The following is a 26,462-nucleotide window of genomic DNA, read 5'->3' on the forward strand; positions in this document are numbered from 1 at the left end:
GTTCTTACTTTCAAAATCGAGAAACTAAAATGTTGGCTTTGTGTGTCACTTCTCCATGCAATGAAACAAAAATGTTAGCCATTAATGTGCTTGGTTTTACACTTAACCCACCAAGTCCAAGAAAGCAGTCTTTACAGAAGAAGGAAAGGGTGATCGGAAAGCAGTAATGGCAAAAAAATCTAGAATAAAACTAACATAAAGGGTATATGCTTTAGAATTAGTTTTTAGGGCTGCAAAGAAGAGCAGAGGTGGCCAGAAAGGGCTGCAATCTCTATATTGCAATGCTCACTAATCTCTTTATTTTGTTCTCTCTTCATAAATGTCAAGCAAAGATTTATATGTGACAATCTGTTGACATCTTCAACTCCAGTAAAAGTATCATTTTATTTGATTTACTGAGATAAACTGCTTCATCCAATCAACTTCAATGTTCAATGGTGAATATAGCACAAAATTGAAAAAGAAAAGCTTACAATGCATTTACATGGGAATGCCATCACCCGGTAATTGGTAGCTGCAACTTGCTTGGTGAAGATTTGGGCTTCACAAGATATGCGAGTGTGATTTCTGATGGGGTTGAGTCTGTAGTTTCTTCTTGGAAGGGTACCTCAAAGAGAAGTGATTGGTATAAGCAGACCTCATCTTCCTTGCAATAGTAAACCTGAAAAATGATCCAAACTGGTTATTTCTTGGTGAATAACTAACAGGAAATTGTAAGCTTAGCATGGAGTTTTTCTCCTTGAATACTACTATCAGGAAAGTTGTAAGCTGTCCATCACAGACATGCCTACATGGAATTTCCTTAGAAAATGCATCCTCGGAATGTAAAATATATGCTCTAACCTTTGTCTTTTTCTGTCAAACTGGTCCGCAAAACAAAAAATAAAGGCATACCTTGCAATTTATTCTCCCCATTGAAGGTGAGGCGTCAGATCTCTTAAAGTGAATGCTTGCCGTTCCTCCTGAACTTAGATAGCCTTCGGAGGGATCAATCAGCACTGCGTTTTCAGGCTCAGTTTCAACACTGAATTTACTGCGTGCTTCCTGTTGTTGAATCCACAAAAGAGGAGGTTATGATATGCAACTTGGTAGGAAACTATATTAACGAGGTTGGATCTTAGGAGACCTTTGAGAAATGATACTCTTCAGGTACTGATATTTTGATACGCAAGTTGCCCTCGCTGGATGAACTACCATCAACTTTGATTGTCTCTGTGTCAGCTGATGATCGCTTCCTGAGACGTTTCAAGGATTTGGATTTTGATGCTGGAGGCTGAACTCCTTTCAGCTCCAAAGTTAGAAGTTCAGCTTCTCCCTTGTTCAAGTCTAGATACCTGATAACACTGTTGTTCGTATCAGCTATGATAAGCCTTCCTGCAAATAACCAAGGAGAGGTTTCAAATCAAGTTAATTTGGAAGGAAACTTATTTACTTGATGGAAAACAATTATATGGATCTACTTGATTAAGAGGGTAGTAAAGCCAAACAAAGTCATTTAACAAAAAATGTTTGATAAGGAAAGATGAACACATCTAAAATCTTCACAAAGTGATGCTGACATTTCAATACTGTGAATTAAAAAATTGGCTATTGTATATAGCACATAAGAGGTATGGGAATCACCATTTTCAGCTTCAATGAGTCCCGCCGGCTCTGAGAGCTGAAGAAAATAAATCAATGCATTAGAATTGGTATTTCAGGCAGCTTGGTAAAGCAGGAGCAAGCTGTAAGCTGATAATGTTCTGTAGCCTATAAAAAATCTAGAGACATTAACACATTAAGAGCTTGTCACTAGCTTAAAATGGAATGATCAAGATGAATTTTTGTGAATAATGACCAACTCCGAAAAGCAGAAACATCTCAAGACATGTTGTCTGCTATCTCCCAAGACATGTTGTCTGCTATCTTTCTGATTGTTGCTCACTCCGTTCTCGCACATTCTATTAGAAGTGGATGAAAATGGAAAAATTCCAAATCATCACATTGACATATACTGAAATAGGCGGTACTTTATTTTGGAAACATTTTTTTAGAAAAGCTCAGTCAAATCGAATGTGCTTTTAGACCAGAAAATGGAATGGTATTGAAGAATAGAAAACAGTATCAAGTATATGCATTTTGCGAAATAAGAGGCACTTCAGGTTCCTGTAGAAGGATATCAACAATTTGTGACGTAAAAGACACTTCAGGTTCCTGAATAAGAATATGAAGTACATTTTGCACCATTTTCTAACCTGGGCAGTTAGTGCTTTTCCATCCTTGAAACCAGCTTTTCCTGTTCCTGCTATTGTAGTGACCCTTTTAGTAGCTAGGTCTAACTTCTTGATCTGAAAATTGAAGGATAAATTAAAGTAATTTAATGATGTTCAATCCTTTATTATGATCAATATGACAACATTTTAAGCGCAGATGTGCTGAAACGAACTTCCATGGATTTTCAACAAAAAATTACGAAGCTACCAAGATAATGTCAGATGCATATTACTTGTTTTGTGCCTAGACAATTAAAACTTCAAAGTGCTTTCAGTCATGATCAAATTACCTTGTGATTATAGCTATCTGCTATGTATATTAGACCATCCTTCGCATGTAATACACCCAATGGATGTTGAAGAAGTACCTCGGAACCTATACCATCATGGTCTCCAAACTGCAAAATTGAATATTATAGGAATAAATCATAAGTGGATCATTAAGTGCAAAAGATAGTATTTACTGGAAATGAACTTTATAAAGGTTTAGTTTGGTGTATATCTGTAATCAGAAATTGATATATTAATCTCCAGGGATCGATTCATGAAAAGTGAGAACTGTAGAAATGTCTACTATTTCTCCTTTCCAGGACATCACTTTCTGGAATCAAACTTGGATAATGGCCTCTATATGTATGTCCAAAACACAAGTGGTTTCTTAATCAGAAATAGAATTACCTTAAACAAGTTGTCAGGGAAAATTGGATCACCACCAGCTAGCAACCTCGTTCCTTTTGTTCTTAGACTAAGCACTCGAATGGAGCTACTTTCACTATCAGCAACATATAGCTCGAAATCTATGAATGGGGTCAAAGTGAAATGTCCACAATTATAAGAGTCAAAGCTTCATATGGAATATTTTAAAATCAATTGAAAGCTACAAAAAGCTGTCGGAATATCCCAAGATTTTACCAGGAGATAATGAAACTCCAGAAGGTTGAGCAAATGATGTGCTCGTAGGGCTATTTCCATAACAAGACACAAAAGCAATCAGTTCAGAATCTAGTACAGAACCTATAATATGTAAAAATTGCTTATGTGAAGAGAAACTTTAAAAGGCATGTACATTGGCGAAACACAGAAGAATGCTGAATATGTAATGAATAGGAGAAAAAGATTTAAGATAAACCTACTCTGCTTACCTTGATCCATTCAAGTTTCTTTCATAACCATCACCACTGAAGGCTCTAGTAACTCCATTCAATACGTCATGTTCCCATATCTGATGCTGACCAGCCATTGCAATGTAAACTTTCTCATTAACCGGCTCAAATGAGACATCCCATGGGGAGTTGAGAACCTGAAATAGGATGCAAAAAGTCCATAAATTTAAAGTAAGAGGTTGATCAACAAGATTTTTAGTTATTGTAAATGTATTAAGCACATACTAGGGGAAGGATTTGATTATATTTTATTAAACAACAAAATTTCTTTGTTAATGTTCCCAACTTAATGAAACACGGAATAACCAAATTTTCAACATGAAACGTTAAGGATGCCCCAAATGCTTTAAATGCATCCAAATTCCATGTATTTGGGGTCTTGCCTGATCTGTTCCTTTTCCACCTCCTTGGTAATCAGAACCTTTTGTTCCATTTCCAGCAAGAGTTCGCACTTTCTCACTGACAAAATCAACCTCCCTACAGCAATAAAAACTGAATAGTTATAAACTCACTTATAACTAGCATGATGTTATCAATGCAACTTTTAACTGTTTCAACTCACATAAGATCCGGAAAAGAAGGATATAGTTAGAATTTGGGAAATTCTTGCAAAACTAACAGTGTATCCTTGCAAGAATGTGGAAGAACTATGGTTGATCGGACATGTATTATAGGTTCATATATTGCTCAGCATATTTTTCTCATTTACCTCTGATTCTAGTTTCGAATTACCAAGCAGATTCTAAGAAAAGGTCACCTCAATTAAGATTTTGTTACTTGGGAAAAAAGACAGCATTGGAAGGTGTCTTGGGAAGATAAATTTCAGCGTAAAACAAGTCATTGAGAACTTCAGATCTCCCTCTACAAAAACTGAAGGGAGCCATCTAAGGCTTGCAACAAAATTAAAGGCTGGTTCTAAAATGCACATACCTCAAAGCATGGTTTTCAGTATCTGCAACATAAAGGATATTTTTCTTTGAATTATAAGCCAGACCCTGAATAAGCATTAAACCACAATGTTCAGCATGAATATCCAGCACAAAAGTGAAAATATAAGATGACTGATCTCAAAATTCATAAATGGACACGTGAATAGGGAAGTGCTTAAATTTTTTTTTCTCCGTAACAGATCTGGAGAAACAGCTTACAGACTAAATCATCACCTGAGGGCGATTAAAGGTGGCATCATCAAAAGAACCATCTCGCAGTCCTTCCTCTCCACTGCTGCCAATTTGGGCAATAAAATTTCCATCTAGATCAGTGACCACCTGAACTCAAAAAATTACAACATACTAAATTCCTCGAAAAATATTTATGATCGACATTATGGTAAAGTTTATATTACTGGAAAAGGATTTTACTGGGCCATTTTATAGTGTTTTTCTAACAGCTCATGATGATGATCAATGAATGTGTGTGTATTGATACTACTAAATTGGCAATAAGTACTAACCACACGTTCATTTCTGCAGTCACTACCAGGCAGAATATGCAAACCTGAATTGTATTGCTGTGAGTGCGTGTGTGTATGAGAGAGAGAGAGAGGGAGGGAGGGAGGGAGGATATACTATGCGGTTGTGGTTGCTATCGGAAATGAACAGTCGGTTGTTTAGCACATCAATAGCCAACTTTCCAGGAAACTTCAAAGGGGAGCTAAGTAAGCGAGGATCATTATTTTTCTCTAAACTCAAAGGAATTGGTCTGCTGTTCAGGATCTTCCTTTCACCATAATACAAAAGCACTGCCGCTATTAAATCATCAAGATCCTAAAATGAAAAGGACAGAGGACTTTCTTATTATTGAAATTTTCTGAGATTAAGCATTTATAATATACTATACATGTGTGAGTTGTACCTTTCGGCGGCCTTCTCCTGATAATTGTGCAATAAGCTTACCATTGGGTCCAACAATGGCAAATGTAGGCCAGGAACTGACACCTAGCTCACGCCACAAAAACATATCTCCATCATTGACAACCTATACTGGTCGGAAAGACTTGTTAAGACGAATCTATAATTTAATATATGTAACTAAAGACTCAAGTTAACATGTCATAAGTGCTCATCAGATATCATAAAATGTTAAAATGTGGTTTCCTCAAGAAGTTAATGGCTTGGCGGACAAAATAACCTTTATAGCCTTATGGTTCCTGAAAGATTAAGAAGTTCAATTGCAGGATTAAATTCTTTCCAAAATTAGAGTTTGTAACTGTTTCTAGTTGGACTATCATTGCAGCCCCACCCAATATTATGCTAGCTAGATAAAGGAAGAAATTGAAAAACACTACAAGTAGAAGCACACATCTAACATAACCCAAACCCTAAGCTAGTGAATGCATTATTTAGTGTCATGATATTGCATATATTAGTGCTAACTTTGAAAGCTATACTCAAGGATAGTTTCCAGAGTGATGTCACTTTCACCTCTGGTTCTTCATATGCGAAACTATTGAAAATTTTCTCTGTTTTATGGAACTATACTAGATATGTAGTATACTTGTTTTGTAAAATGCCCAAAATGCTTGAAAAAGATTGACATTTTGCTTATAGCAGTTCCAAAATTTGACTCACTGGGTGAGAGATGTTGTAGCGTAAGACTGCAATACGGATGGCTTCTAAATCTTTCTCATTGTCGAACTTAGCTGAATGCACCCCCACAACAGTGAACTGTGGAATATAAGCACATAAAAGACATTTTATGTTGAAGTATAGTAAACAACGGTGCCAATGGAATCCTGAATTAATAAAATGGATGATCAAGCCAATGAAAATAAGTATCAACAAGATGTCATACAAAATATGCATCAGCATGGAAGGAGAGGCAAGGGCGTTACCGGTGCATCTTTGTATTTCTTCTCCAGATACTCTAGATCTGGTAAGACATGCATACAATTTATACAACAATATGTCCAAAAATCCAGCAGAACCACTTTTCCTTTCAGATCCTGCTCAAAGGGATTGAAAGGGTTAGCATTAATTCACCAAAATAGAAGGAAATAGTAAGTATAAACGCCACATCAATGTATATATTAAAAGTAGAAAGTTTTCTGTTAGTTGAGAATTTGTCAGTGTTTTAAAAGACAAAGATAGTGCATAGTTCAATGAAGAAAGAATGCCGCAATGGAACATATGGGAGTTTATAACTAGATAGCTGATAGCTTTTTGAGAGGTTGAGAGCAATCTACGATGGAAGTTTGGTTATTTGCCACGCATGTTCTTCGAGAGTAAAAATAAGCTAATGGGAAAAGACCATGTAAATATTGAGCATCGATTATTCTAATGCTTGTACATTTATAATAGAAAAGCGAGTTAGATGAAACTTACCCTTTGAAACTGAAGTGGAGATGTATTCAGCCAATCAAGTTTTCCTGGAAATTCTGGCACAATGGTGGCATTTCCCCTGACACATGAAAGATAAAAAATTCAAGACAGATTAAACAGAAATCTGGTAAACAGAAATTGCCATGAAAATTTAATTTAGTTAATAAACCTTGTGGCTTTGTTACTTACTTGGTTTCTAGATCAGATATATACTTTACAAACTGTTTGACTCTTGAAGATTTTAAGTTGCCTAAAACAAACAAAGTTAAATGAGTCTGTATTTCTCATCTTGGATATAATTATTACTCAAAAAAGACTCGAAACAACTATGGATACTGTAAGGGATGTCTCATGATTTGACATAGTGCATCTCGAGAAGATCAGAGCAAAAGACAGAAAACAAATATCATGTTGGATGAATTCATATAGGATGACATATACCTATACTTTCATTCTGTTCAAAGGATGGGGTATCAACTCCAAACAACTTGTTCCATATACCTTTAGGTGAAGCATATTGCATTGCCTGAAAAGGTGCTAACATAGATGTGTGAAAAGAATTAAAATGACAAGAAGACTGTAATAATTTAAAAATTCATTTTATCTATAACAACTGAATACTTTAAAATTCAAAGCGACATTTTCCTGGTTATTCAAATGATCACTGTAGCAATTGAAATGGATTCAACTGATGAATACAACTTCTGTTACGGTCTTCTTTGTTATATCAATTACCTTCCAATTTGTGATGGTGAAGTACACACAAGAAAGAGCAATACCCAAACTGCCATATCTCACTATATCACGCCGAGAACCCTGCAACCTGTCCACAAATTATTTCTGCATCCTCAAGCTGAAGTTGTTACAAAATAGTTTTTCATTGTTGGAAATAAATCATTTTGATACATCTTGCCACCAAGAATTTCACATTCAAAAGCTACTGATTAAGGAAATTAAATGAGATGGATGCAAGAAAGCTTCCTAAATGCATTGTGAGCCAAACCTTATTTTGAATCATTTTGGACAACTGTTTAAGTTTTGTGCCATCAAAACTGCAGTGTTTGAAAGTTTTCCTATTAAGGTATGAACCAAACAGACTCCAAATAATCTAAAACACATTGCAAGGGAGCCATAAGACTAGCTAAATGTTTCAGCAGTCTGTGTTTTTGTATTTCAGATCCATTGCTTGTCATTAAGATGAAGAAGGTGCCACATAGATTTCATTTATTTTTTTTTATTTTTTTTATTTTGAGATTTTAGAAAATGAATCCAATATTTCAAATAAATAGAACCTCTCTTACCCCTTAATTGAGGAAACATTGTCATTGGTAGCAACTTGGTTAAGGATTGGCCCATTTTCTGTTCTTTCTTCGAGCATTGCTACTGAAGTTTGTGCAGAAGTGTGCAGAACCTGAGGTCCCTGCATCTTCTCATCTGCAATCGTATGTCTTTATCAGATCTTATTCAGCAAGAATATTAGCCTTAACTACTATCCAGCAAGGAAAAAGTTATTATCTGCAATCTTAAGATAAATCCAAAGCCAATTATAAAACTGAATTCGTTGTGCTCGTTGAAGCACTGTATCTTTGATGAAAAATGAATTCCAATCATTACAGTCACGGTTCTTAAAATATGGAACCAAAGCAGCTTGAAAAGTCTACATTATTGATGGTTACAAATGACATTTTCGGAATATTCTCAGGACTACATACTATAGCCACCAGATCCACCATTGAGAATATCATCAAGCGAAATATTCCCAATCTCCTTTCTGATAAGAGATGGGCTGGCATCATTTAGAATTTCTTCTGACAATGTAGTGGTGACAGCAATGCATCTGCAAGAAGCACAGAATGGTATCATTGGAATAAGAAAAGGAGGAATTTAATGATCAGAACTCAAGGACACCAAATACACAAGTATTTGGCATTTTCACCTCATCTGTGCAGCTTTTGCGGCCTGTACTCCAGCTAGTGCATCTTCAATGACAATACACTAGGAAAAGGTGGGCAAAAATCCATCAATATGACCAAAATAGACACGAAAAAATATGCTAACCACCAAAATAAGTGTTGAAATAAGAAAAGAAGATATAACGATAACAAACTATCAACAAGAAAAGGTAGTATGTGGTGACAGGCGGTACTAGTGTTGGAATCCTCTACAAAATGTGATGGGTATCAAAGAGAATAACACCTACCCTAACCTATAACTCTATTTTTTTTCAGAAATTTGCTAAGTTGTCTCAGTTCAAGGAGGATATCTTATCCTCTGTTTTGTTCTCTCTCTTTTTCCCTTAATAAAATTCAATGTCTAAAAGAAAAGGAAAAATTCTGTTATGCTAATTATATGCAATAACTTTTCTGAGTTGATAATTCTTGCACCTTAGTAGAGAAGATTAAACCCAGGATCAGCTAGATTACCTCACTAGTGGGCACACCCAAGATTTTTGATGCAGCCAAGAAAATGTCAGGAGCTGGTTTCAAATTCTCAAAAGCATCTGCTGATACAATAGCATCAAACCTGATAAAAAGCCGCTAACAAATAATCAGAACAGAAATCCTCCAATTCTTGACTCATAACAGACACAATCATCTCTCAAATATTCTTTCACAATAAAGGTAGATTCATGGAGTAAATGCTCTATTGCCCAGATATATTAAGTTCAATTTTACTTTAGAAAACAAAATTTAACTTCTTGAGTGAGGAATTAATCTGACATTCCTGAATTTGTTATTTTGGTGGTAATACAACTCGTTGAGTACTAAGCATTTCAGTGATTATCAGCAAAATGTAAAGAATGGAATTGTATAGCTATTCGAAGAACTAGAGAAACGGGACAAACAATAGGTAAGCTTACATCGAAACTGGTAAGCCAGCAGCTGCTAAATTAGCATCAACTTTGATACGATCAGCACTAGATGCAACAGCAACTTTCAGGCCTTTGTTTTTACACTGTCGTACAGCAGGCACTATGTTAATATAGCCTCAATACAATCTCATCATGCGAATTCTGAATCATTGGGATTTCATACCTGAGTAATGAGTTCAAGGGCACCTGGGAATCCTATTCCGGAATTCGGTTTTGCATACTGCAAGATATGAAAAGACTTTAGGCATCATATAACAAACTCATATTGCATTGCAAACTTGGATGGTGATTCGCAATAATCACCTTATCTAGATATATCTCAAAGAACCTTTTCTTCGCCATTTCGGTATCGAATCCCTTGACTCCCTTTACATTAGCAACACCTCCTAAGAAGTTTGCTTCACCTAATACATTGAAGAAAGTCAGCAGTCAAAAAGACAACTACTTCCCATCAAATTTACATCTCAAACAATCAGATTTCAGTCACCCAACACCAAATTCCAGAAATAAAAGGAGAAGCATTGACAAAATGGAACAACAAGTCCTCCAAACATCAAATGAGAAGTCGTTTGGGTTCTTTTTAAGAAACAAAAAAGAATTGCTGAAATTGAAATCCTCCCCGATTGAAACCACATATCCAAAGACATTATTTTTGTTTATTATCCAAGAAGAAATAATTACTGTATTAAATCATAAAATTTCAAACTTAAGACCTCTATATACATTACCTGTGCCCATGAATGGCACAAAATCGTCCACTGTAACTTCAACTCCCATCTCAGCAAAAACATCAACACCTGCCATTCTTGAAGGCTCTTCACTATTGCACAACACTCCGTCCATATCAAAAAGCACAGCAGATACCTTACCCCACTCATTTCCAGTTACTTCAGTTTCATTCTTTTGCTCCACCTTCACACATGCCTTCACTTCCATTTTTCTAGTAAAGACTAGATTTTTTGACCTCCATTGGAAAAGTTGGACTAAACTTGAGATGGGTTTTGATCCTTTTGGATTGGAAGTAAAAAAGAAAAGAGATTTAGCAAATTTGGGGCTTGATAGAGAAGATGGAGGGGATAGTAGTTTCATGGCCATGGCTTGGCCTTTCATTTTTTTTCCCCTTTTTTGGTGGTTAAACTGATTCTGTTTTGAGTGGCGGGTACTCGGTGGCCTGTTTTAGTTCTACTGGATTTTGTTAGAACAAAATTAATCCTTAAATGTTTTATATTATGAAAAACTGGTCCCTTCTGGAGGTTTTTTTTTTAAGGGAAATTGGTAGAAGTGAGTGAGTTTGGCTTCTCTATCCTTTTAGTGGTGGAGAAATGGTTTGATTTTGTCAAGTTTATTTGTGGGGCTTTGAATAATTTAGTGCTTTATCCATTTGGTGACCACTCTTCATTCCAAACATGAAAAATTAATTTTCTTTTTGTTTAAATTTAATTATTTTATATATATTTTTAGATTATTTTATATATTGGTATCAAAATTAATTTTTAAAAAATACAAAAATATTTTAAAAATAATTAAAATATTTTCAGACACCCTGTAATTAGCTGGGTGCTTTATCACCACTCTTTTTGATGGGTGAAAGGGTATGGACCTGGCTGGTTTAGTGTATGAGCTCATGCTAGGGTTAGCCCCATACTTATTTGGTAACTTGGGTTGTAATGAGCTTAGATAGCCCAAACAGGTCCAATTCATCTTGAGAGCCTGATTTTCTCGACATTTTTCAGAAGCGAAGAACAGTTTTTAGCTCCATGTTTACCCCTTAGATTACTTATCTTAGCAATCAGATCAACTTTATGATCCCATAATTACAATTTACCTGGAGCATATGCAGGATGCATGCTTGTCTGTATTCAAATTATTAATGATCTTATTGTTATGTCATCAACCAATTAACATGCCATTGCTAGCTGGTAGATTCATAGTGCATAAACTGTATATTTTGGTGCTGCACTTGCTGAGCCCTACAAACGCAAACATCATTAAGCCTCAATATAAACAAAACCAAGTAAAAATCTCAACCCTTTATTCAGATTATCTGATCTGTTGTTCACCCTTGTTCATAATTACTACTGTATCTGGTGGCCCCTTTCAAGCACACCTGAGTGTGGCCTCACCAATAAGGCCAGAAGATTGTGAGTTTGTAATCACTCCACTACTTCGTTGTGCTCACATTTTAATCTTAGTTTCTCACTAATCATGATTATTATAAACATGTTTCTTCTATAAATTTGCTCCCTTGAAGCAGTGTTAATCCACCAATGATCACACTAGAGAAGGGATATAAGGTACGTAAGAGGGGGTGGAAATACCATTTTTAGTTAAATTTCAGTTTAGAAGTAAATTACTTCTTTAATCTTAATACCTCTGCATACTTGGATAATCTGCTGTTGATTGAAAATAACAGGTTAATGATGAAGACGACCGTCGCAATAGTATTTGTGCTAGGGCTGGCATTCTTGGATCTTCAAGTTGATGCTAAAAGGCTTCTTTTGAAGGAAATCAAGGCAGGAAAAACTGATGATAAGCCCTTGTCTAATGTGCAGCAGGAAGGTAAATTAGATGCCTTTAACAATGCTGGAACTGATGTTAACCCTAATAATCAACCAGGAAAAGTTGGCACCTATGGTAATCCAGTGACAGGCTCGGTGCCAGCAGCTGATACCAAGAATGATAATGCAACTAGCAGCCCTTCTACTAGTGACAACAAGGGCAGCACTGACGACGAGGCCAACAGCAGTTATGGGAACTATGGCAATCCTTCTGGATCATCTACTGATACTCACCATTCCTTTACCAATGATTGCCAGCCTAAGAAAGGTTGCTGATCAATCATGAGTCAAAGCGATGCAATTATAGCATATAGAGTGGTCTACACTGCTAAGTTTTTCTATGGTATTGAACTGCAAAGTGCTCTTGTTACTCATGTAATCTATATATATGTCATGGCTATCTTGCCTCTAGGCCTTCTGCTTCTGTGCTTCATACTATGTTTGAATAAAGGCCGTGACTAGTGTGCTTGTGAGTGCTATAGTTCTAGTTTTCAAGGATTAGTAGCTGAAAGAATGAACAACTTGAAAAATGAAATCCATCTAAGCAGTTGAGTCAAACTTTGTATGTTCGATAGGCCTCCTGCAATTACCTGAATGATGAGCAGTATGCTGGACTATAAGTTATGCAGCTGTAACATTCATTCTCCCATGCTTGGTAACAAACTGAAAATAAACAAGTTAGGATCCTAGTTTCTTTCTATTTTAATTTCTGCTACATAAGTAAGTAAAATCTAGTTTGAACTGGTTCCAGTCAAAAATCGAATGAACTTCTTGCCACTGTTAATCATGGAACATTCGGACAAAAAATTACTTGTCAGCTACTGTAATTATAGTTATGACAACAGTTATAATGGCTCAAGACGCAATCATCATATCCAAATCTGCTACTCCATATGTGAAAATTTGGTTGGCCTGGTTGAAAAAACTTGAGCATTATAATCTTTTCTGAACCTTGATTAGGATGATGGAACTGCAACCTCCATTTACAACTATAGCTGCTAACTCCCCTCTTTGCACCGCAACTTGAATGCTTCAGCTATCTCCGTAACTCACCAGAAATCCTTGCATGAACATGTTCCAGTCCTGAAATGGCGGTAGCGTGCACGGTCCGTCGCGATAATCTCTCGACTGTAGACTCAAGAGGGTAGCTTGAAGGCAGAATGGCAGCCCTCACTCATCCTTAAATTCTTCACAACTCGTGTTGCTGTTACTGGCTGTGTTAATGAATCCGAAAGCAATTGCAAATTTTTCACTATGGTTCTGCAGCTCAGCTTCCTTCTCTTCCTCTTCAATATCGAATCTAACTTGAGATATATTTGGTGAATAATATTCTATCTCTAGCATCTTGAGCATATTTTTCATTGTCAGGTAGATTTTCTTCATTTGCGGATGCAATCCATCTGAATTCACGGACAACACCATCAAAATCAATCATGCTAATTCCAGTGGAGATCTTGACTCCTCTTTCCTTCAATAGTTTCCTCACATTTGCTACACCATCCCATCTCCCAGCCTTGCATAGATTTTTGATAACAAAGCATCATCCCATCTCTCACCTAATTCAACATCTCCTTCTTCCCTACAAGCACCTAAAAGTGCTCCCCAAGCAGCAGCACTTTGTTCTATCGGCATCGGATATATAAGCTCCTCTGCCTCTCCCAAGAGCCCTGCTCTTCATAGGTGATCAACTACACATCCATAATGCTATTTTATAATTTAATAGTTGGTTTTTCAAGTATTTTTGTCTTATCTATGTTTAATCAACCTTTTTCGTTGAATATAGATATATACAATGAGATCTCTCCAGATGTTATTTGGATAATATTTTATAGTTAATACAAAATATAAAAATAAATATTAAGTTCATATAAATACTAAGTTTTTACCTTAACTCCTATATATATAAATAGCAAAACATTAACTCAAAAATAAAATGTGTAATTTAAAATTCCACCAGATGAAAAGAAAAATTATCTCCACACAGTATCAAAAGAAAAAATATTGTTTTTTATTAAAAAAAAAAAAAAGGATTTTCCTGTATATACAGGAAAATTTATTATATAACACTCGAGACCATAGTGGGATGGGGACCTGAAGAGCTTAATATTCCTAAACATATATTAGCTTCTATACTACATAGAAATGGTAGCTTAAATTTTGGTCTTGCATTATGGAGACCTAAATAAAAGTACATTAATTTCTTTTCTCTTCCTTTTCTTTTGGAAATTGAAATTTACTTCTTAATGTTTGCGTTTCTCATCGTCATAATTAATTTTATCTAAATAAATAAGGAAATAATCAAACTTCATCACATACAATTTTATTTTTTTTCTATTCTGTATTATTATGTTTTTTCTAGTTTTTTTTTTATTTGATAGGAATAGTTTTTTTTAATAAATTTAATTTAGAGGATTCCAAACGATAATGGTTATTTGCATTAATTAGAAAACTTAGATTTAGCACAAATTAATAAAAGAGAATCAAATCGTCGAAAATCATAATGCTTGACTGGAGCCATGTGAATCTCATTCAACATTCTTAAAATGGCAACACAAAGCAAGAAGGTCACTACATATGCCCAAGAATGCTGCGGCAACCACAATCTATTCACCATTGTAACATTTTAGAGCTTTTCAACTCCCCATTTTTTCCAAAAAAAATGCAAAAGCCACTGTTTAATGTCATTGTCATCTTGTTCATCACCATCTCCTCGAGCACCTCTCAAGCTATTGATTGTAAACCAGGAAGAGGAAAAAAGGTTCGAAGGACCATAGTTGTTGATCAATCCGGCAAAGGGCATTTCATGAAAATCCAAGATGCTATTGATTCCATTCCAATAAATAACGATCGATGGATCAAAGTTCGAATCAATCCTGGCACCTACATGTAATATCTCTTCTTTACTCCCATTTCTTGACTTAGCATATGGTCTAACTATACCTTTTCTTTTTTTAAAATCTTCATATCCATAGCATAACATGTGTGTCATAATTCAAAGAAATTTTCTCCTTAAGATATATATACTATGGTTGATAACAATGTGCAGAGAACAGGTGACTATACCAGAAGACAAACCATGTATTTTTCTGAAAGGAAGAGATCGCACCCTAACAACGATTACTTATAATGCACACGAAAGCACTGATACTAGTGCTACTTTTACCTCATCACCAAGCAATGTTGTAGCAAAGGGCATAACCTTCAAGGTAAAATGCTTCTGCTGTGTACAGTTTTCTTGTGATAGTTTATATATCCAGTTTCTTTTTTCTTTTTTTTTCCCTTTTGGTATTAAGAACACGAGAAGCAATAATAAATACAGATTACATCCACAACATCATCATGTTGTTCAAATAGCTGAAATCTCCCAGCTTATTTATCAATAATAATGCAGAATTCATATAACCTTCCATTCAAGCAAAATATGAACTATGGAATCAAGAAACCTGGAGTTGGAGTAGCCCGGCCAGCACTTTCTGCACGGATTTATGGTGATAAATCAGGTTTCTATGACTGTGCTTTCATGGGAGTTCAAGATACATTGTGGGATGTCCAAGGCCGGCATCACTTCTTTAACTGCTACATTGAAGGAGCAGTAGATTTTATATTTGGTGCTGGTCAATCTTTCTATGAGGTAAGAGTTTGCATGGAGTAATCTTTCTACGCGAAGTTATGGATGGAATTTTTATTTTTTTTTCCTTGACGAATTACTCTTATATATCATCTTAGAAGTTGCATTTTGTTAGAAATATTGCTCCTTGTGGCAACATTTTTACTAATATTTTCCATTAATTAATAATAAAATGATTAGTTTATTAAACAGGTGAGCCCATTTATTTAGTTTATAATCATAAAAACATATAAAATGTAATAATCTTACAATCATTATAAAAAGATAGCATATACACACACACACACATACTTAGTGTAAAAGAACAATCCTCAATTAACCTCCTCAAATTCCAACTCCATTTTTTTATGCATTCCTAAATAAAGTTTAATAAACTCAAAAAAATTATACTCAATATCTCTTTATAGAAACCAAACCTAAACCTTAAAGTAAAAATTAAGAGCTAGTATTTTTAAAACAAACCAATAACAAAAGAAGAAAAAAACCTAAAAAAAATTATGAATCTACTTTTCACCCATCACGACTCTTATTTATAAGATTTGAAAACTAAAATATTAATTATTTAAAAGCTCTAAATTTCATACCATGTGCAACACAAAATGAAATTATTTAAGAGAAATATGGCATATTAAAGATCTAGACTTGATTAATTATTAGAAAAAATATAAATTCAAAATGTCTATCTTATCCCATGATTCGTGCAGGGTTGCTCGATAAATGTTACTAGTAAAGGCGTCATAACAGCCCAAGGTCGAGAGTTTCCTAATGATCCGAGCGGTTTCATATTTAGTGGATGCACTATTTCTGGAATTGAAGGTGTTCAAGCATTTCTTGGAAGAGCCTATAGACCATACTCGAGAGTAATATTTCGAGATTCATATTTCTCAAAAGTGGTTGATCCTCTTGGGTGGAATGCTTGGGGTTACGCAGGGCAAGAGTAAGTTTGTCTCGAACCTCGAGACCTATATATTCGATTGTTTCTTATTTTTAACATCTGATCATGATTTTTCTTGATTTTCTGATTTCAAGGGAGAATTTCACGTACGTGGAGGTTAATTGTAAGGGACCAGGGTCTAATAAATCGAAGCGTGTTCCATGGATAAGGAAGCCATCAACAGGACAACACGAATTGTTTTCCAAGCCATCTTTCATCGACCAAGATGGCTGGCTTGCAAAGCTACCTCTTTGATTCCCTACATATATATTATGGCTATCACATTTTGTTTGTCGTAGTCGTCAGGATTCTTGCTCTCTTTTTTTCTCCAGGGTATTGGATTTGAAGATTAATTTTCGTCAGTTTAGATGCATTTCAAAGTAAATTTCGTCAAGATGCATTTCAGCAATCTAAGAATATTTTGCAATTTTTAGCTATGGCTTTTAGTTATCATTGTGGCTTTTGAAAAGTTAAAAGTTATAACTTTTGAAAATAACACATGGAAGTGGCTGTGATATTAGCTTTTTAAAGTGTTATCAAACACTTAAAAGCTATAATCACAGTACTCACGATCAAATTGGCCTGAATATATTTTATTTTTAATATTTTTTTATTTTTTAAAATTAATTCTTGAATTTTATACAACCTTATGATATTTGCTTGTGCTCCACGTGATGTGAGTACTTAGAATTATTTATAATTTTAAAAATATTTGTTAGAATGAATATATTATTTATATAAAAAAGTTGTTTTCCTTTAATACTTATAGTTTTGGTGAAAATATACTAAATAAATGGATTAAAAGCTTGAAATTTGATTGTGAGAGAAAATTTATATCATTTAACTCACACACACGGATATATAAAAAAACTAGTACCTTTTAAAAAAGAAATGGGGAAAAACTTTAGAAAAAACTAATGATGAAATTGAGGGGAAAAAATAATAAAATAGAAAGAAGATATGGGAGGGAAAAAAAAAAAGAAAAAAAAAGAATCTTGAGCAGTTTATATAAACTGTAAAGTTGTATTGTTCTAGTATAGTAGGTTAATGAGATAGGTCACGTTTTTATCTTTGATCCAGTTCAATAAAGAGGTCTTAAAGGACTCTCCAGGGTCTTTCGGGACTTGGGCTCTGAGAGAGTTTTCTGGTCATAAAAAAACAACATGATGAGAGGTTGATGGATTGATGAAATCTTGGTTCGTTGTTTGCCATTTTTTTGTATAAAACTATTGAACCCAATTAAGGTTCTCTTCTCTTGATGACAAGTGCGACCAACAAGCATCAATGGCTTCCAACCTTCGATGGTGGGCAAATTCATGCTCATTACTTGATCATAATTAGTTTTTGATGGCCCAGCACCACCACCAAATTGCATGTGACAACACTAACTTATCTCCTCCTTTGCCTGAGAGGCCTTAACTTTGGAGACAGTGCTGGCTGTGAAAAGTGAAGACATTTGTGTAGAGAATATGATATAATAAAGGGAGTCAAATGGAGGGGTCATTAGTTGCTTTGTTGGAATCTTATATGGCAGTTAAGTGTGCCGTTCCGTGGAGGTTCTTGTGCCAGTCAACTGCGCACCACCTCCACGGTGGGGCTTTCATATTCCTCGGAAACACTCCCCCGCGCACCATGTTGATCTCGACGCTAGTTTTTATTCTTCTAGTTTTACTAGTTACTGTTTCGAAATGAAGAAGTTTAAGAACAACATGAATGGGAAAAAAAAAAAAAAACATTTTGTTTTGTATGTTATATCTAACCTGAGATCGAAGACTTGGCTTGAAAAGTCTTGATCTAAAATAATACTATCTTAATTTATGTTTAAAATCCTAAAAAGATATTGATTTAGTGCAAGGATCGATGCAGCCAATGACTCGTCAGGGTAAACAAAGACTATTGAAGATAACATGAATCTGCAATAATTCCTGTCATTCTTTTACTCGACAATGGTGAAAAACATCAGACGCCTCTCTCCCTCGATTAGATAGATGTCTTTCGTATCTTTTCACTTGCAAAGTCCATCTCTTTTTTACCTTTCAAGAAAGTGAGGAGAGGAAGAGGTCTGATTTCAAGTTACAAAGCTCGGGGCTAGCTAGGGCATGCATGCACGAGAGTCAAGACATGTCGAGGACAAAGAAAGGGGTCAGTCGCTCACTCGCACTCGCCACCAAATCCAAAACTGAAGCTCTCCCGTGTTTATCGCTTGTATTCTACGCCTTCCCTCTCCTTTCTTTATTGCTACAACTCCACTGCCTGCTGTCATTTGTCAACTCAGTGTACATTTGCTTGTGCTTTTGTGCCTCCTTCACCTGCAGGTCCTTCTCGCGATAGGCGAGCGTGATCATGTAAAGATTTCTTCGGGATATATATATAATAGGTGATGAAGCTCATTCATCCCTGTTTCTGATTAATATAAAAACCTTACTCTGGATCATTCTAAATCATAGTTTCAGCTCGGGCTAGCCAGCTAGCTCGATCGCTGTGTAATTCTTGTCACCTGTAGTTTCAGTGTTTATCTTCGAAATGACCGAAGAGTTTAGTTTATCTAGTTAAATTCAATCACCCAATAGGTTTTTTTTTTTTTTCTAGTAAAAAATATATAATATTGTTTAAGGTTTTTTTAATTTATCAAATGTTTTTTTCAAAATAAGACCATTTTAGTTTTTTAAAAAAACTATCTTAAATAACATTATTCTATCAAATAAATAGATTTGGATCAATCTATCGATTGATTTGCGATAACTCGTAGTACAGGTCTTGAACATGACTGAATCTTGTAGCTATGGTATAAATTATTAGATTTCATGGTATGTTATGATGGTATGATTATTTAACATGTTATTATTTTTTTAATAAATGAATGATTATGAAATAAAATCCTATAATCTGTTATTTTTAATTATATTTTTAATACAAGACAATAATTAAGATCTTATAGAGTTTTTATTTAAAATCTTAAATTAAAACGACTCCTTGAAGATCTCATCATCGAATGATCGAGGTTCCCATGAAATTTGCTCCACCAACAGCGAAACATGGGCGCTCCAATTATTGTGCGAAAGATTAGAACATGACACGAGATAATTAATTACTGGAATTGCAGAGGAAAAAAATGGAATTCACTAATTACAGTGAAGTAAACTATTATTACAGTGTTGAGACAAGTTTATTAATAAATTATTTTATGTCAATTATATATCTTGTCATTATTTACATATTGAAAGGTGAATATGATTAGAAAACAAAGTTGTCAATCCTAAGTAGCATCATCTTTGATTAAATAAATAAATAAAAACGAAAGAGGGAAGGATAGCTTTATTATTGGATAAAATAAAGTAGACAACGATGACCTGTGAATTGCACATCAATGGCTTCTCATTATTAAAGTCACAGCTACTAATGTTGAAATGAAATGTCGTTCAAGAAATATATATATATATATATATATATATATATATATATATATATATTTGAAACAACAGTAATCAATACATGACCATCACCATGATTTTTGAGTCCTTGATCATAATCTCATATCAATGTGCAAGTACTACGAGAACTTTGATTATAATTTTTAAAAATTGGAATTTATTTTAAAAAAATATTATGCAATAATAAATAATTTCAAGAAAATGTAAAATATCACAGCTTGTATAATTCGTGATTGTAAAACATGATATTAAGATTATCGCTATTTAAAATCTTGATATTTAAAAAAAAAAAGGAATTATACATAAAAAAGATTAAAAAAAGGAATAAGTAAATAAACCCTGAAAATACATTAGAATTTTAATAATAACATTATTAATATTATTAAAAAATTATTAACAATACAAATTTATCAACACTAAAAAAAAAACATCATGAACAATGACTTGAGTGTGGTATATTTATCGTTCAAAGATAACGAGCAGCCAAATCCCTTTGAAAACAAGTGTGTCAACTCAAATTACTGTTGGTAATCTTTCAGATTTACTTCACAGTGATCAACAGTAAAATGTTAATGGAGACACTATATCCAAATAAGTACGGGGGGATTTCAACTTGTTTCTTTCCTTCTTTTACGTGTTAGTGTCACAACTATATATATGTATATATATATATATGTATGTATAATAAAAAAAAATAGAGAGAATAACGATAAAAAGACATGTGTTTATGTATTTATGTTTTTAAAAATACAAGATTTTATGTTATTTTATGTATTTTTCATGATCTTTTTAAATAAATAAACATAATCTTAAATCCACATTCAAACTACAAACTACATCATGGACTAAATAACTAGAAACTTAAAAACTAAAAAAAAAAAATTATTTACAATATGAGCCCAGTAATAAGAGTTTAAAATTAAAAAGTTTTTTTTCCTTTATGTTTCAAGTTCGAACATTGTGATTGCTTATATAATAGTCACTGAATATTTATATGATCGTTAATTTCAGAGCTCGTAAATTTAATTATATACAAGTTAATTTGAATGCTCATATTAAAAAAATAAAAAAAGACAGAGAAAAAATGGCAGCAATAATATTTCACCCTGTTGAAGTGAATGGCTTCCATGTGCATGACCTAATAGACTTGTCATGCATTATTATTAAGCAAAGTTCCATGGCATATATCTTCCCCTATAGAGGTATGTGAGGCTTATTCCTCCTACTAAAATTGCTGGAAAACCTTAGATTAATCCACAGCTCATTATCTATTTTAGGACCTAATTGTTTTTCTTCTGGACCTAATTGAGAATTAAATTGAAATCTTCTCAAAATAAATCTCAGGGTCTACACGACCACTAACAGTTGAAGACATGATTGTCAGGTTTCTCACTAGAGGGGGGTAAATTGTATGATTTTTTTTTTCCCATTATCTTTCGAAAACCTCCAAATCTATTGAGAGAAACAACACCATTCTCATTTCCCAACACAAAAAAAGAATTTGCACAACACAAAGCCCCCACACTCCTCCCAAAGATCCTCGAGAATAGACATTTCTTGATCCACATCAAGAACCCACCTTGAAAATTGGATGATTGAGAGAGAGAGAGAGAGAGTGAAAACCTCACATCCATCAATCCCAATATCATACTCACAAAGAAAGAAAAACCCATGTGAGTTTATCACAGAGAAAGAAAAAAAAAAAAAAAAAAAGCTCCCTTCTTTCTCTATCTCTACCCCTCAAGAAAAACCCATGCGAGGGCCTCAACCTTTACCATATGAAAAGATTTATTTGGAAGTTTGCTGGTGCTGTTTTTTTAAGTATTTTATTTTTAGAAATATTTTAAAATAATATATTTTTTAATTTTATTTTTAATATCAGTACATCAATAAAATAAAAAAAAACACGAAAATAATTAATTTTTTAAAAAAAATTCACCCAAAAAAAACAAAAAATTAAAATTCAATCACAAACTCCACGTGTCCTCAAGCCTCCCATCATTTTCCAAACCCAATGCCCCCACACCCCCATTTTAGCTAAACAAGTGTGAAAGGAAAAGGAAAACAATAATAATTTAATTATTATTTAAAAAAAAACACGCCGATCAAAACTCATGTTTCCATCATTCTTTTAAAATGTGGATAGACCAGTGAAGGACACGGTCAAGGCACAGTAATTAAACCATTGATTTCTCTTGAATTTTTCAATTAAAATAATAATATTATTTTTTTTTTTTTTTCACCAACCAAGTCGACCTTCTTAACCTGCAGGCCTTCTCTCGAATCAACTATGGTTTCCACGATTACACATCATGACTTTGTTATTGGTGGTAATATTATGCTATATATCCTCTATAGCCTGTTATTTGATGTTTTACTATACCAACAACAAAGTGCAGTAATATCTTTCTTACGAGGAGAAGTGGTAGAATATTTATGTGAAAAAAAAAGGAGAGCTCCTTTCACCACTACCTTCTATCGATGTTGGTTGACACAGTGATTGAGACTTGAAAGCGCCCATCTTTTCATGTCTATTGACAATGATAGTTGATATTCCACTTCGCTTGTTCATGTCCACTTTTGACCCTCTCATCTATTTTTCTCTCTTCAACTTTCTTGATCATTACCAGGCGCTGTGTTGAACTAGAAATTAACAGAGTCATTCACCTCAGGAGAAAAAAGAGGGGAGAAGGCTTCCAATGGGCTCTCTGGGAGGTGAAGCTGCGAAGAAGAAAGCAATGTGGCTCTATCCTAAGGTTTTAGGATTTAACCCTTCTGAAAGATGGGGTCATTCTGCTTGCTACTCTCATGGGATTGTTTATGTCTTTGGTGTACGTATAACTTCCTTCAACTACATGATAACTCCTTTTCTGCCCTGAAAAACCATCCTTAATTTGTATTGCCTAGATATACTCGATGAAGCAGTTTTCGTCAGCTATACTTTGATTTTGCTGCTATCCTTTGCCTTTCATTTCTGTTGATTCATGTCCCGTAATGCAGAGAACAAATTCTTTCTGCTTTCTGTTCAGCTATATATATACATATATTTTCTTTGTGTTCTTCTATGAAGTGTATTTGGCAAAGAAGACATTAACTTTTTCCAAGTAGTTTAGTTCTTTCCTGTTTCTCGTTCTTTCTAGATACAGAAATAATTATAAGAAGAATAAAAGAATTTGTTCGGATTATTTTCTATTTTCACTTTATTTATGATAGAAACAAGTTCGTGAAACTTAGTTTGCCCTCGAGTAAGCTTTTCTCTACAGTGAGATCGATGAGTGTTGAAGAGTAATATAAATAACATAGCTGTATTAATGATCAAGCCGTCAAGACTCAAGAGTAGCCTTACGTACTTAACACTTAAGTTTTCGGGTTGATCAGATTCACAATCAGTTTCATTAATATTTATTTCGTGTGTTATTTATGTGTTGTGCTTTTTGAAAGTAATATCTGATTGCTTGGTGAACTGCAAATAAATTTATTTATGCTAATTACTAAATCTTTTATATTTGTTTTTATCGTTCCAGGGATGTTGCGGGGGTCTGGATTTCAGTGATGTTCTCATGCTAAATCTAGATACAATGCTTTGGAACACAATGGCAACTACAGGTCAAGGGCCTGGTCCTAGAGACAGCCACAGTGCTGTTCTTGTGGGCCGACAAATGATCGTGTTTGGGGGCACGAATGGCTCTAAGAAGGCGAATGATCTTCATGTATTGGACCTTGGGACCAAGGAGTGGATGAGCCCTGAATGCAAAGGGAATCCTCCTTCGCCTCGCGAAAGTCACACTGCAACACTGATTGGTGATGACAAAATCATGGTATTTGGCGGAAGTGGAGAAGGTGAGGCAAATTATTTAAACGATTTGCATGTTTTAGACCTCAAGTCCATGAGATGGACTTCTCCGGAGGTGAAAGGAAGTATTCCTGCTGCTAGGGATAGTCACAGTGCTGTTGCAATTGGCAGTAAGCTTTTTGTATACGGTGGTGATCGCGGTGATAGGTTTCATGGTGATGTGGATGTTCTGGATACCGATACAATGACTTGGACAAAGGTATTAGCTTCACCTTGCTCTATTTTACGGCTATGGTGTCACAATTCCAAAGAGTTTTTGAAGAAAAACTTGTGTAAATGTAGTGAGATGATTCTGATTTTTCTGACAGCTTGCTGTTCAAGGATCTGCGCCAGGCGTTAGAGCAGGCCATACTGCTGTGAATATTGGGACAAAGGCAAGTCATGCCACCTGTTTTTGCTGAAAGTCTTTGGTTCTTCGTGAAGAGAGTTAATGTGTTTTTCATGGTCTGCAGGTTTATGTCATTGGAGGTGTTGGGGACAAGCATTACTACAATGATGTCTGGGTACTTGATGTGATTGCCTGTTCGTGGACAAAGCTTGATATATCCGGGCAGCAACCTCAAGGGAGGTTTTCTCACACTGCGGTTGTTACGGGCTTAAATATTGCAATCTATGGAGGGTAACTGAAAGTTTCGGTTTCGTGTCTGTGGCTTTTGTTATCAACAATACACCATCCCATATAATTTTCACGTGTATCGTAATTTTATTTCTCGGTTTTTTTTTGTGTGTGTGTGTGTGCAGGTGCAGAGAGGATGAGCGTCCTCTCAACCAGCTGTTGGTGTTGCAACTTGAAGCAGAACATCCCAATGGTCGATACAACATTTCCATGTGCAAGATCTTTGGAAACCATTGGAATCAAGAAAAGAGAAGATTTCTCCGAGGAGCTGCGAACAATTCGGTAATGAATCTAATTACTCTCAAAATGCAAACACTTAACCTCCTGTTAAATATGACTGTTCAAGTTGGGAGGATTGTTAATATATGCTGTGAAGCAGACGATGTTTCCGGGGAACAATGAAATAGTCGGCAAGGGCTCTCAAGAATCAGAAGAATCAAAACAACCTTTTCAGTTCAGTTCAGGTAGTCTTCATAACAAAATCCTTGTCCCGAGCAGCACAGCTCAAGACTTCCCACGTCAATAACTCTAATATTTCCTTTCAGATACTCTGCATCCTACGAAGAAAAGAACTACAAATCTCAAGGCATGGGAGATTGATTCAGAACAAGAAGAGCATTCTCTTTCTCTTTCCCAACATTCATCCCCGTCACAATCTGATCAAGAACAGTTCCCAGTTCATAGATCAGTTGATTCCCTCACATCCTGCCAAGGACTTAATTTTTTTAGGCAGTTGAACAAAATTCCGAGAAATTGCCGGGCTGATGATGTTGCAAGTAACCCGAAACAACCTAGAACTATAGTCGAAAGAACCCCGTACAGTCTTCAAATTTCAAGAGAGAATAAGAGAGCAGAACAGTATGTTCATGTTGGGCTTGGCAGGCAAGGAACACCATTCCCACCAATGGAACATAGACCCGTGGAAGCAGGGTCAATTCAAAACCTGGTAAAATCACAATGTCAATACTTTGCATCGATCTGTGCCAAGCATCCTCAAAAAATCTTGCTTCTCTGTTAGTTTTTCTTTCTGTTCTGCTAATACACGCTTTTCACTCCCATCTCTTACTTTGTAGGTTGGTGCTGAGGTCCGAGGAAAAGTTGACGGAGCCTTCGACTCAGGCCTTCTAATGACTGCAACTGTCAATGGAAAGATTTTCAGAGGGGTCTTGTTTGCACCTGTAAGCTCACACTGCATACCTTATTTTGCACTATATTCAACTATTTTTCGGATTCTTATTGAAACGCGATTTCATCTATCAGGCACCCTGTGTAGCACCAGGAAGGGCCATTCTAGCTCAAAATCATGCATCTCCAGGAACGCAAATCCACACTGTCCAGCAGTTTCCAAACTCAAATCATATAGATTCCTTAAAGCCCTCTCATCATCCAACAACATTCCCCAAGCCAGAATCTGGTCAGAGTTTTCGACAAGCTCAAATGACAAGAACACATCCGGTAATTAGAGCTGCTCCATCATTAGGCAGAGAACCAAAGCCGAGGAGTGATCTTCAAGGTGTGATTCTAACACTAGGAGGACCTGCAAGTGGTCATGTTGGACAAGTCTAAAGTTCAAAATGGGCGGTAGTTAATTTCCCTAGCCTTGTATATCTAAAGTAATTTTCATTTTCCCCTTTTCATGATGGTTCTAAAAATCCAGGCTTCAAGATCTGGGCAATCCAGCTTGTCTGAAGTCGGTCTTTTGTGCAAACCATCATCTTGATTGTAAGCTTAAGGTAGTATTAAGAGCTTAAGTCACACGTTTTGAATCTTGATCCTGGTCTACTGAGTGTTAATTAATGAGTGAACGGAATCTGAAAACGTTGGAAGCTTGCACA

General features: G+C 35.1%; 3 protein-coding genes and 1 long non-coding RNA gene across 4 annotated transcripts; 3 read left to right on the top strand and 1 right to left on the bottom strand.

Annotated features, from left to right (window-relative positions):
• Positions 1-365: 365 nt before the first annotated feature.
• Positions 366-10,841, bottom strand: LOC118060925 (protein SUPPRESSOR OF QUENCHING 1, chloroplastic). The gene is made up of 28 exons (XM_035074242.2): positions 10,336-10,841; positions 9,911-10,011; positions 9,771-9,827; positions 9,596-9,690; positions 9,159-9,258; positions 8,672-8,730; positions 8,448-8,572; positions 8,037-8,169; positions 7,471-7,558; positions 7,177-7,261; positions 6,925-6,985; positions 6,739-6,814; positions 6,249-6,359; positions 5,986-6,081; positions 5,270-5,392; positions 4,984-5,181; positions 4,579-4,683; positions 4,346-4,410; positions 3,799-3,892; positions 3,395-3,552; positions 3,165-3,214; positions 2,931-3,049; positions 2,543-2,650; positions 2,235-2,327; positions 1,624-1,660; positions 1,127-1,374; positions 895-1,044; positions 366-661 (listed from the first exon to the last, which is right to left on the bottom strand). The coding sequence occupies exons 1-28, from the start codon at positions 10,715-10,717 to the stop codon at positions 497-499; spliced, it is 3,282 nt and encodes a 1,093-aa protein (XP_034930133.1). The 5' UTR covers positions 10,718-10,841; the 3' UTR covers positions 366-496.
• A 901-nt stretch (positions 10,842-11,742) lies between these two features.
• On the top strand, positions 11,743-12,871 carry LOC118060926 (uncharacterized). The gene is made up of 2 exons (XR_012167573.1): positions 11,743-11,901; positions 12,021-12,871. It is a non-coding gene; the product is annotated as an uncharacterized lncRNA (long non-coding RNA).
• A 1,953-nt stretch (positions 12,872-14,824) lies between these two features.
• LOC118060832 (putative pectinesterase 52) lies at positions 14,825-16,982 on the top strand. Its single transcript, XM_035074120.1, has 5 exons — positions 14,825-15,051; positions 15,212-15,371; positions 15,557-15,796; positions 16,498-16,730; positions 16,823-16,982. Exons 1-5 carry the CDS (start codon positions 14,825-14,827, stop codon positions 16,980-16,982), a joined length of 1,020 nt encoding a protein of 339 aa, XP_034930011.1.
• Positions 16,983-22,768: 5,786 nt separating this feature from the next.
• On the top strand, positions 22,769-26,397 carry LOC118060927 (uncharacterized). Its single transcript, XM_035074244.2, has 9 exons — positions 22,769-22,989; positions 23,683-24,210; positions 24,320-24,385; positions 24,464-24,630; positions 24,753-24,909; positions 25,007-25,091; positions 25,173-25,573; positions 25,701-25,805; positions 25,888-26,397. Exons 1-9 carry the CDS (start codon positions 22,858-22,860, stop codon positions 26,191-26,193), a joined length of 1,947 nt encoding a protein of 648 aa, XP_034930135.1. The 5' UTR covers positions 22,769-22,857; the 3' UTR covers positions 26,194-26,397.
• Positions 26,398-26,462: the final 65 nt, after the last annotated feature.

Source organism: Populus alba, chromosome 13 (genome assembly GCF_005239225.2).
Source record: "Populus alba chromosome 13, ASM523922v2, whole genome shotgun sequence".
Taxonomy (NCBI): Eukaryota; Viridiplantae; Streptophyta; class Magnoliopsida; order Malpighiales; family Salicaceae; genus Populus; species Populus alba.